Here is an 11,622-nt window from a genome sequence, read left to right as displayed (position 1 = left end):
TGGGAGGAATGTTTGGAGAGACCTCTTTTTCCATTGTGTCTATTTTTTTGAGGGGAGGGTACAGTGTGGGAGCTAACAGGGCCTTTCCTCTCCGCTTTGATTTTAACCTTTCTCTCTCTTCCAGGTGGTGCTTGAGAGCCTACCATTAACCTCCGTGCCTTCTCCTGTGCTGTCTTGTGCCATGCTGGCACTCTACCATCTCAGGTACCCAGTGGCATCACTAAGAATGGATTTCTCTTGTGTGGTATCTCATGGTGTCACCCTCCACCACCCCATTGACCTCACCCCATACCCATCCATACAGAATCTTTAGTAATGTTTTTTGCATAACGTTATTCATAAATCGTAATTCCTGTATATCACTGAATGTAATGGGAACAGGTGAGTCATAAACAATTAGCTCAATTAAAATGACATTTTAAAATTACAACATCATATGCACAGCCTGAATGCAGTTGCATGCACATTGTTTCATGTTGTTGAAGTGAAAATCTTGTAAGATGTAATTTTTTAGAATACAAATTTTAAAGAATATATATATTTTACAAAAGTAATGTTCAATTTTAAAGTTTAAAATTATTTTTTTAAAATAAATAAAATAAAACTGGGGACTCTCCTTCCTCTTCTCACTGAGTTTTGCTCCACTCACATCATCATCACAGCATTTTAAAAGAGTGCAGGAGAATGCCACAGCCCATTTCTGTCAAAAGGCTGATGTCTGGGGAGCATTAGTGTCACCACCCTCAAGATGTCACCTGCTGTGCCCCCCACCCACCCCCTACTCCACTAGTGATGCCCTTTCATGTACCTAGGCTGCTTTGGTGCCAATGGCATTTGCACTAGCTGAGCCTTCCTCAAGCCCACAGAGTGTTCATGGAGAGCCAGTGAGCCCTGAGATTTCTAGTCACGTTCTTTGAAACGTCCTCTGGCACAAACTTAGAAATGGCTGAACCTTCTTTTCTCTCTTAAGTAAATGTCTGCCCTTTCTGCCTCTTGAGGGCCTTTAAATGTGTAAGAGGCCCTGGCACAGATGTTTCTGCAAGGTCAAGCTAGGGAGAAATTTTGTGCTGCCTTACAGACAAATTTAGATTGGTGCCAAAAGTGACCGACTCTAGCCATCAGATGAAGTAGGTCAGAGTCAAAAAATATTTCAGACAAATCAAACAGTATTGTCTTCTTGGTGCCACAACACTTCTCATTCTTCTGCTGATGACCTTTGATTCCTTCCTCCCACCCCAATTTCCAATTTAGATTATGCACATTTTTAAAAATCTTAGAATTCATTGGGGGTCCCAGCATGAAAAGTACTTCTCATTTAAAAAAAAAAAAAAAGGGGGGGGGGGAACAGTGTGAAGAATCTACCAGAGATCTGGGAAAGAAGGCCAGGACCTGATAGAATTCCCTTTATTTACCATCCTCACAAATGCGGGTGGTCATATTTCCTGGGAGACTGTCCAAAATAGACAGAGGTGTAGGAGGAAGATACTTCCAAATGCCTTCCTCTTGGACTAGACGGAAGGATGCACTCACCTCCCTCCCTCCATTCCCATTGATAGATTTCTCCTTTTTTCCCCCCAACAGCAAGTTCAAGCCTTCACTCAATCGGGACATGGAATCACATGTTCTACGCCTGATTTTATACCAGGTCTTCACCATGGAGAGCTCTGCTGACCGCAAAGAGGTACATTTGAATAAAACCCACCTGGGTTAAGTGTCTGTTGACCCAGCTGCCTGAGAGATGGCCCTGCTTCAGGAGGCAAGGGCCCAGGACTCACAGATACCCCAGGGCAGTCAGGAGAAGTTTCTTTGCGGAGGTATTTTGCTTCAGAAGGAAACCTTCCCTTTGTGTCCTAAGAACTGTTTCCTGTTGGGGTGGAGATCTTAGCCCCACAATTTAGCTTCTTTATAGTCAGCTTGTGTTTTCTCAGGAAGGGCTAAGTCACTGGGTTCCATGTTAGGGAGGTCACCCAACTGAACCTACAGTACTGTTGATTTCTTATTGATTTCATGAGTCTCCTGTAGATGACACTCACAAGAGGATTTAGGCTTCTTTGCCTCTTCCCATTCCCATGCCTCCCTTTCTTTTTGCCTTTCAGGACTTCTACATCTCCTCATGCTCAACACTTGAGCTTCTGCTGAAGGGTTTTCTCACAGAGGCCCGAACTGTAGACCATCTGCTCTTCCTGCTGAAGGTCAGTGTTCCCAAGAGATCAGTCATTCAGCCTGCTCTTCAAATTCTGAAGGAGACTCCCACAGGAAAGGCTGTTATGGCTCACTCTCTCAAGCCCACTTGGGACTAGATGAGAAAAGCCCTATGCAACCAACTCCTGATGAGAAGGTGACTCCTATGGGCAGATTAAGACTGTCACCTCCAAGTAGGAGAACCCCTTGTGGAAGAAACAGGGTGACTCCATTATCTCTTAAACACCATAAGAAGTAGTGGATTTTGTTTTATGTCAAGGTAGGTATCTGTAGGAAGACTTGACTGAGAAATGGAAGCTTCTTGTAGGTGCTGCACAGTATCTTTCTGCTTCTTTCCGCAGCATATTAATTTTTGGCTGCAAGGAAGCAGGGAAGAAAAGCTCCGGGCCCTAACATGTGCTTCAGCCCTGATTGACCATGCCACCGATATCCTAGGCCCTAAAGTGAGTACCACAACATGCCAGTCTGGCTCAGAGACCCTACCTCTCAGTGATCCTTACCTGAGAGGAAGGAAGGCCAGGGCAGTTTGACAGAGAGCTACAGGGGAGAGAAAGTTCTTGATTTCTTTCCTTCCAGGCAGCAGAACAATTCCCTGAATGGGGTCAGATGGTGTGCCAGTACATCATCCATATCAGTTCCAGCAACCCGGTAGTGAGTGAGGCAGCGAGGGATGTTCTTTCATCCATGTACAAGTTCCTCTGGATCCAGAAAAGTGAGTAAGCTGGAAAGGAGGACACAAGCACTCTCCTCACTGCAAGAAACATCAAGAACTTGGGCCATTCTGATGGAAAGACCCAAGATGCCAAGCAATTGTAAAAAGTGAGTTTTTCCTTTCAGGGCTTTCTCTAGCATACATCCAAGAGTTTTGGTGCCCTGAATACTGTGACACAGAAATGCTGGGCTATGTGGATACCTGTCTGGCAGTAGAGGTAAGCACACACCCCTTCCTTTCAAGTTCTCAGCTTCCTTTTAAGAGCACACTAAGGACCTGAGCACCCAGGGAGCAAAATCCAGTGCCCCTCAGTGATGTGGAATGTTTTTCCTGGTACAGTAAAAGTCCATTTGATCAAATGCAGCCTAAGAAGGGTGGGACATAGGTTTCTCTTGAAGAGAGAAGGGAGGGGAAAGGGGAACAGGGAAATGGAGAGCTCATTTCTCTTTTGGTGGAGGTGTGCCTAGGGCTGGAAGGATGGCAGGCACCTGAGAGCTCCCTCCTCTCTGCCCCAGATGGGGAGGGTTTAGGAAGAAGGAGAGGTACATTTTTGCAGCCCCACTCCTTGGAATGCCTCCCCATTCCATGAAAGAAGTGAAGGGCTGACGGATGGAGCCAGGAGCTGTGAGAAACTGAGGCTTTTAGTGGTAGTCTCTGTTCCCCAGCAAGGGTAGATTTCAGGAAGAAAATATTATGTTGTCCTTTAAAGGCCAACAGTATAATAAGCAGGAGGTAAGTAGAAGAGAGGTCCAAAGGAGTCCTAGATAACCCTCTCTTCCAAAAGACAAGCAGCTGTCTTCCTTCTTTGTCCTTCTTGCCACTGCTTTCTTGAAGCCATCCAAGAGCTGTATTCTATGAGTATTATAGGAGAGGACAATTCCTTTTCTGCTGGGTTATGTTCATCCCCTCTTCTACTGCTTTGCCACCCCTGGCATACTCCCTTTGCGTAATGCAACCACATTTTGGTTTTAGGCATTTGAGAAAATTCTGAGTGAAAAGCAGAGGGTAGGCATGATCAATGCTGCCTGGTTGGCCACTCATGACCCCCGGCCAGATATCAGCGTGCCTGGATTGCTGATACTTTATGCGTTTGTGGGGAAAGCCGATACCTTTTTGAGGACAAACGTAAGTGAACAAACAAGGTAGGGTGAACCAGAGGGAAAAGCAGGGCTGTTTCCTTGTGAGGGTCAGTGGGGCAGTGGAAGCTGGTCTCAAAGGGCTTTTCATCAGCAGGAATAGTGCTATCACCAGCCTTCCCCTCAAGCTTCCCTCTCCCCTCCCAGTTTGTCTCCAGTCCTCAGAGGAGATGAGTTTTGCAGCACCTCAGGTTCAAGGGTAATTAAAATCTTGCACACAGAAGCTGCTAGAATAGGATTGTTCCTCCATATTTGGATGCTCCTTGGGGACATAGTTAGGGGACTGATGGTGAGTGTGAGGCACTCATATTGGAGCCCTTCACACCCATCAGGACATTGGAGGCACACCTGAAGAACTGTCCACAGTGTGTATGTGTATGTGTGTGTGTGGGGGGGGGGCAAGGTTAAAGGGAGTAACAGGGAACGTGGAATGATCCAATCACCATTTATTTAAAGTCCTAGCCAACATCCCTCCAGAAACCTCTGAGAGTTCACCCAGGGATAGATCCAATTGGAATTACCCCCCCCCCCCCGGGAAATGCCAAAGAATCCAATTGGGGAGTCTGATGGGCTGCATTTTCTTTCTTTCTAGCGAGAGGTTGTGCAGAAGAGTGTCTTAGATGCTGTGCACCAACTGAAGAAAAAAAATAAGATACCCAGAGCACTGCAAGTCCTTTTACACACCCAAGGTAACAGCTCTTCCAAAATATCTGAACCCCCAGAAATTTGCTGCAAACTATCTAGAATTCAGAAGGGTGGAATTGTTGGCCTTCTTTACTAGGTTGGTCCAAGGGGTGTGTCAGTCAGGCATTATCTGGCTTTGGCTCTCTTGTTCCTTGGCCAAAATGGAAATGCCGGAATTGTGAGGCATTCTGTGGCTCAGAGATGCTCAATGGGAAGAAGGGTCAGGTAGGATGGTCTTTGCATCCTGAAATTCCTGGAAAAAGAACTAAGAAGAGGAAGGATCCTGTCTGTCACCTGGATAGATAGGTGAGTGTTTTTTGTAGTACAGCCTCTCCACATCCGTTTTACAAACATTCCTTTCTTCTTTTCTTTTTTCTATAGATGATTTGATAATTGAGGACCTTGAAAACTAAGTCAGCCATACACTATGGCTGTGCCTGAGAAGTTTGGTGGAGACCCAGGTGGCAGCCTTTATTGCAAACTGTAAGCTGATTCTATGGGGAACTGGCTGTGTTTTTGTTGGATACCTGTTCACCTTGGGAAAGCAGGAGATAAATTAGTTGATTTAGTTGCAAAAAAAGAAGCAGTAGCTTTGCAGTACTCTGTTATGGATCCTTCTTTGCCTTTATGCCCGGAGAGAAATTTAAAATTTAGGAGGGAAATTGTTAAGCAATGGCACCACAAGAGCAGATTGGGTACCCTTCTCCTGTCTTGAGGCATTCATATTTTTATCAAGCAAAGTTAAGTTTATCAAGCGTGCCAGGTTTGGCTTTTCAGGTTACAAATGAGACAATGCACACAGCATGAGGGCTGCAACCGCACTGCAAAAACAATCCACTTTGACACTACTTTATCAACCATGGCTCAATGCTATGAAACTCTGGGAATTGTAATTTGCTGTGTGTGGCACCAGAGTTCTCTGACAGAGAAGGCTATAGGTCTGACAAAACTAGATTTTCCAGATTTCTGTAGCATTGGACGATGGCATCTTAAAGTCGTGTCAAATTGGATTATTTCTACACTTCTTTGTCCAAGTATCTACCTGTGTGTATAATATGTACATTATTATATAATGTGTTAGTAATAATGATGTAGTATAATAGTTATTAAAAACGATGATGGCAATCCTTTATGTTCTTCCTAGCAGCTGTTTCGAAGTAAATTAGGATTGCTTTCCTAAATAATGCACAGCTTTTCTTCTGGGTTGTTTCAACATTTTGCAGTCAGCTCTGTTGGAAAGGAGACACTTGCAAATAGGCCTTATAGACATATACCCTGTTAGTCAGGAATGACTGAAATGTTGGTCATGTTCTTCTTTCTTCTTTATATTGTATTCCTTCCCAATTTATGAATCTGATTTTGGAAAATTTCCCAGCGAAAAGTATCTTTGACAAAGGTTCCAAAGTTTTGTTCCACAGGGCATAAAATGTTCAAACTCCATCATGGCTCATCTTAACCATACCGCATGCTGCCTGCTATTGTGTTAGAAGGTGGTTGTTAAACTGCCCAATATATATACAGTAGACCCTTGTTATACTCTGGGGTTTGGTTCCAAGATCCCCTGTGGATAACAAAATCTGTGTATGCTCAAGTCCCATTCAATATAATGGTGTCCCTTATAAAAAATGGAAAATCAAGGTTTGATGTTTGAAATCTATACTTTTTTTGAACATTTTCAAACTGTGTATGCTTAACTCCGTGTGTAAAAAAATTTGTGTATAAGATTGTGTGTGTGTGTGTGTGTGTGTGCGCGCACACACACATACATATGGCAAGATTCTTCCGAGAGGGTTTCCCATTGCGAACCTTTAAGGCTGAGAGATTGTGATTTGCCCAAGGTAGGTTTTTCTACTTGAGTGGAGAATTGAACCCTGATCCCCAGAGTTGCATTCCAGCACTGAAACCACTACACATGGCTCTCACTTACACACACACACTCACTCACGCTTACAGAAATTCTTGTACCTGTTACTTTTGTTTTTTGGTCTTGATGTTCATTATGCTCTGTTTTTGTCCATCCATGACTCATCCATGACTATAACAAAGTCAATTGGATGGATTGCTTTCCTATACACATTAGGAAGTGGCTGAACTGTAATACCTAGCATTCTATGCCATGAGGTACACTTGCTAAGGCTGATGGGAATGGCAGTCCAGCCACATCCAGTGAGGTCCAAGCAGCTCATCTTTGTTTTAATGGATTCAGCAGGCGATCCCAGAGAGATGTCCTTCCTGCTGAACTATCCTTTATTTCTCCAACTAGGTTGTGGAGTTGTGATTACAGATCTGACAATATGAACTAAAGTTCACAGAGCTTGTCGCACAAGAAATGTGTTAGTCTTTTAAGGACCACAGGTCTGTCTGTTGTTTTCCTCTAGTGTGATAAACTCACATGGGTTCAGGGTGGTAGGACCAAGAGGCCACGTGAAGCTGGTTGTGGTTGTGGTGTGCCATCAAGTCATTTCTGACTCGATCCTATCATGCGGTTTTCTTGGCAAGATTTGTTCAGAGGAGATGTGCCATCATTACATTCCCTAAGGCTGAGAGAGTGTGGTTTTCCTAAGGCCACCCAGGGTTTTATGGCCAAGCAAGGATTCAAACTGTGATCTCCAGAGTCAGAGTCCAACACTCAAACCACTACGCCATGCTGGCTATTGCAATCTGAATAGCCTTGTGAAATGCTTACTGTGTTTTTCTCTTGACAGGGATATGGAGCAGATTATCCCACATTCCAAAAAAACCTGAACTGGAACACAAATTCAGTAGGAGAGCATTGGAGAGGCTGTACACATCCAAACACTCTTAGGGGAAAACCTATGGAGAGCACAAGCGCCTCTTGGAGTTTAGTCGTGACCAGGATCAGGAGCTGCAGCACTACACAAAGGAGATTGTCAGTTTCTTTACTGCCTCAGGTATAGATGAAGTAAGGGAGATGGAGGCTCAAGGCTTCCATTTTGGTGTTTAAGAGACTTCCACTTTTGATGCCACACACAGACTGTATAGCTTATATAGCTATAAAATGTCGTTAATAAATGTATAAATATAAGAGTTATTTTTGAAAAGATTAAACAGTTTATAAAGTTAAAACATTAAACATAAAAAGCATACATGGTGACTTTTGTCTCTCCAAGGATACTGTCCAGCTTCTCTGGTTGGAATGCTAATTTAGTACACAGATTGGTTCTTCAGTTTTTAATTAATCCATGGCTTTTATTTATAAACAATCGTATGAGATCCAGAGTTATCTTTCTTGCTGTTGTGTGTACCTCCGTTTTGTATGCTTGTGGGTTTTCTGTGCACTTTCTTCCATTTGATTCCAACATAGGGTTATATTCCATTAATCTTTCAACTAATTTGGGGGTGAAGAGCACATTGATTCATTGGGGAAGGGGGAGGTACTGGTGAGTGAAATGTTGAATTGGGATTTTAGTTTTAAAAACCCCATCTTTTTACGGATGACTAGAGAATCTCTGCATGAACTGGATGTTCCATTTTTATTAAGGCTGGCCTGGGAGTGGAGTCATGCACGTCCCAACTCCGCCCCCAGGGCACCATGATGTTGCACACTGCTCCACATGGCACATGGCATCACGGCACTCCTCTGGCACTCCATCCACATGACACAGCACCAAAGGAGTGCCTTAAAGCTGTGGCACCGTGGTGCTGTGGCTATTGTGCCCTTTCCAAGGTGCAAAAAGGAGCTGTTTTTGTGGCTCCTTTTTGCACCCTGGAAAGGCCAAATCGGGTCTGCCCTGTGCAGTTGCCATGGCCCCAATCTGGTGCAGCTGAAGGCCCCTGCCGGCCACCCCTTAGCTGCCCTCTAATTGTAAACAGATGCTGAGATCCTGGTAGCAGGAAAAACAGGGCCACAAGTGCAATAGCCATCAAGAAAGTAGGGGTTTGCGTGGAGCTAGCTGGCAGGGTCTGTTTTGTTCATCACCTTTGCTTGACTCCAGAGCAAGTATTCAGGCCAAAGTCTTCAGACCAGTCTGTGCCCCCCCCCCCCCTTTCATCTCCATTGGGTTTACAAGAGTCTCAGTCAGAACAGTGGCCAGATTAATGTGAATCTCAAACACAACAAAACCATGTCTACTTGTATTGTAACAGCTGTTCTCTAAATCCTAGGTGCCTCTAAGGAGCCCATTCTTTATCATGTCCTTCCACTCTTCTGTCTTTCTAGGAATATCAGTCGGTCTTTATAGATATTCCTATTCCAGGCACAAGACAGACATAGCCATTTCTGTTGCAGCAGTTGTGATGGGAGTTAAAGTACTAGAACACCATATTATGCTGGACAAGACCTGGAAAGGAAGGAAGTGATCATGAGGTGACCCTGGAGCCCAATGAACTGGTGGAATTGGTGAGAAACATCCGCATGGTAGAAAAGGCTATGGAGTGGCCAGTCAAGCAGCTCTTGCCCTGTGAAGTTGCCTGCAATGAAAAGGTAACTGTGCTCTTGTGGACCATTTATTGTGGATTAAATTGTCCCTCCCCATTTCACTTACTGAAGGCAATAGCATCCATAGGCATATGTCATAGGGCAACAGAAAGATTGTCTTCTAGCCTGTGTCTTCCTCATTAAGTATTCCTGTCAGCAGTAGGGCTGCTAGCTTTAGTCAGCTGGAGACTCTTCCAATGTTTTAGGTAGCTGTTTTCAGGGAATTGTTTGAAAATAAATGATCCAGCACCTTGCTAAAAATTAAAATGTGAGAGTAGTCAGTGCCTGGATGGAAGGCCACGTGGGAACCCTGTGTGTGTTTTATGCCATCAGGAATTCATGGGAAGAAACTCAGGATGTAAGGAAAATCTGGGCACCACAACTCCATGGCCAAGGTTTTGTTTTTGCTCATCTGAGCGCTCAGGATTTCGACAATGCACCTAGCTGCAGGATCTGTCTTCTGAATTGCTAGTGGGAAAAGTACTTTACAATCTGATGAACCATAAGCTTGGTTTTCACATCTCTGAGCTGTGAGTGCCCAAGAAAGAGAGAGAGAGAAAAAAATTGTAGTATGATGGGATCCCAAATTTGAACGGTAATATGTTTAACCTTGTGAGAACGTGTCATAATAGATGATCACAAGGGATGTCCCCACACCACCGTCTTCCTTCACGGGTGGCTGCTAAGATTGGGATGAAAGAGATCTTAGCAGATGCTCTATAATAATATAATTGCTGGAAAAGAGAGACTATTGTTGCAGTGTTGGGCCTACTTCACATTAATAGCTTGCAATATATCTTCCCCAATTGACTTAGCAGTCCTTGACTCATGCACACCACTGAAATCATTATTCTGTTCATAGGGTCCAAACTGAAGTCTTTTCCTCTTGTAAATGAAGCATTCCACTGAAGTTGAGAAAGAGGGATTGATTCAGGGGTGCTTTGCAATGTTTGAAAGCAGTGTTTAAGTACCAGTTGCAGGGAAAGGGCAAATGTTTTTAGGTGCTGCTTATGGACTTTTCAAAATAGCTGGCTAGCCACTCTTGGAAACAGCATGTCAGACTAGATAGATTTTGGGATATCCTTGTGAGAATGTCACATTTTCAGTTCTTAACCACATCTGTCTCAAAACCTTTCTAGTACAGGACAGCCAGCCTGTAACTTAACCTTCTTCATTACTCTTTCTCTAGTTGGGAAAATCTGGAATTGCTAAAATCTGGATCCCAGAAGGCACAATGTTTATTCTGGACATGCTGACAGCCAAGATAGGGGAACCCAAAGATTACCCACCAGAAGGCATCTTTGATTTGCTTGGAAAGAATGTCAAAGTTACAATTGTGGAAGATGAAACCATTATTGAAGATGTCTTTGAAAAAAGTGAAATTCTAAACTGAACTGTTTGTGTTAAGCTGCAAAGTTACAAAGAAGAGGCTTGGAGATGTGATCCCCTGGGGTCTTTTCTTTCTGGCAGGTGAACATGCTTATATAGCAGCACATTGGTCATTTTGAACAAAGAGTAACTTATTTGCAACTAGTTGTTGCAGAGCTCTGGTTCAGGCGACTTTATACAGGGTGTGCCAAAAATCATGCCTCGTAGGCAATCTAATAGTCTAAAAGAAGCCATTATATTAGAATTTGGGAATGTCCAAGAAACTATTACTTTATTTAAGAATCTTCTTTTTTAAAAAAAATAAATTTTATTAAGCATAATAAAGCATAAAAACAGATTTTTTTTAAAAAAAACACACACATACTGATCCAACAAAATTCCTACATCCACATCCTTGTTATTCCACATTGCACATACCATCTCTTTCAATCTTTCCTCTATATCCAACATCAGCTGTTGTTTATTTGAAATAATAATAATTATTATTATTATTGGCAATTATCATTATTATGTACTGTTCCTTTGGCACCGTTAGTAACAATCAATCTTACTACTACTACTACTAAAACTACATGAAATGATTGATCTAATTCATGAAACAAGAAAAATAATAGACACAATCTATCACTGTTAATCTCTAAAGCTGATAACTGGCATTTCACCCCACGTATTACTAATATATCTTATTACTAGTTCGCAAACATGTACGAATCTATCTATTTTTTCATCTTTCAAATAGAGATGTTAATTTATCTAGTTCTGCCAACTCTAACAATTTTAAGAGCCAATTCTGTATTGAAAGGATTAAGGCCTCAAGCAGACAGGGAAAAAGGAACTGGGCAGCCAAAACGGAGTGGTATTTTACTGCTCCTTTTTGCCCTGGTTCTTCTGGAAAGAGCTACGCCTGGGATGGCCTTCAGCAGCGTTCAAGACCTTAAGGTGAATTGTGATGGCATCTGTTTGAAAGGGCGAAGCGGCTCATCATTTGGTTCAATTTTAAATGCTTTTTTCCCTTTTGATAAATGTGTTGAATTCACTGATGTATCTGCGCACGGAAGTAG

General features: G+C 43.0%; 1 protein-coding gene across 1 annotated transcript; it reads left to right on the top strand.

The window, feature by feature from the left end:
* The first annotated feature begins 141 nt into the window (after positions 1-141).
* On the top strand, positions 142-10,738 carry LOC149323222 (uncharacterized). The gene is made up of 12 exons (XM_089510386.1): positions 142-204; positions 1,582-1,681; positions 2,097-2,192; positions 2,544-2,645; positions 2,779-2,914; positions 3,040-3,131; positions 3,887-4,039; positions 4,643-4,739; positions 5,116-5,217; positions 7,440-7,646; positions 8,915-9,178; positions 10,362-10,738. The coding sequence occupies exons 1-9, from the start codon at positions 182-184 to the stop codon at positions 5,145-5,147; spliced, it is 831 nt and encodes a 276-aa protein (XP_089366512.1). The 5' UTR covers positions 142-181; the 3' UTR covers positions 5,148-5,217; positions 7,440-7,646; positions 8,915-9,178; positions 10,362-10,738.
* Positions 10,739-11,622: the final 884 nt, after the last annotated feature.

This window comes from Sceloporus occidentalis, unplaced genomic scaffold (assembly GCF_023333645.1).
Source record: "Sceloporus occidentalis isolate IW3139 unplaced genomic scaffold, rSceOcc1.0.p SCAF_1, whole genome shotgun sequence".
Classification (NCBI taxonomy): domain Eukaryota; kingdom Metazoa; phylum Chordata; class Lepidosauria; order Squamata; family Phrynosomatidae; genus Sceloporus; species Sceloporus occidentalis.
Note: the sequence above shows the minus strand (reverse complement) of the source record. Positions and strands in the feature narration are given on the sequence as shown.

Coding starts and splice junctions, on each gene's coding strand:
- LOC149323222 (XM_089510386.1), top strand. CDS start 182: ATGCTGGCACTCTACCATCTCAG. Junction 2,193..2,543: donor ATCTGCTCTTCCTGCTGAAG/GTCAGTGTTCCC, acceptor TTCTTTCCGCAG/CATATTAATTTTTGGCTGCA. Junction 4,740..5,115: donor AGTCCTTTTACACACCCAAG/GTAACAGCTCTT, acceptor TTTTTTCTATAG/ATGATTTGATAATTGAGGAC.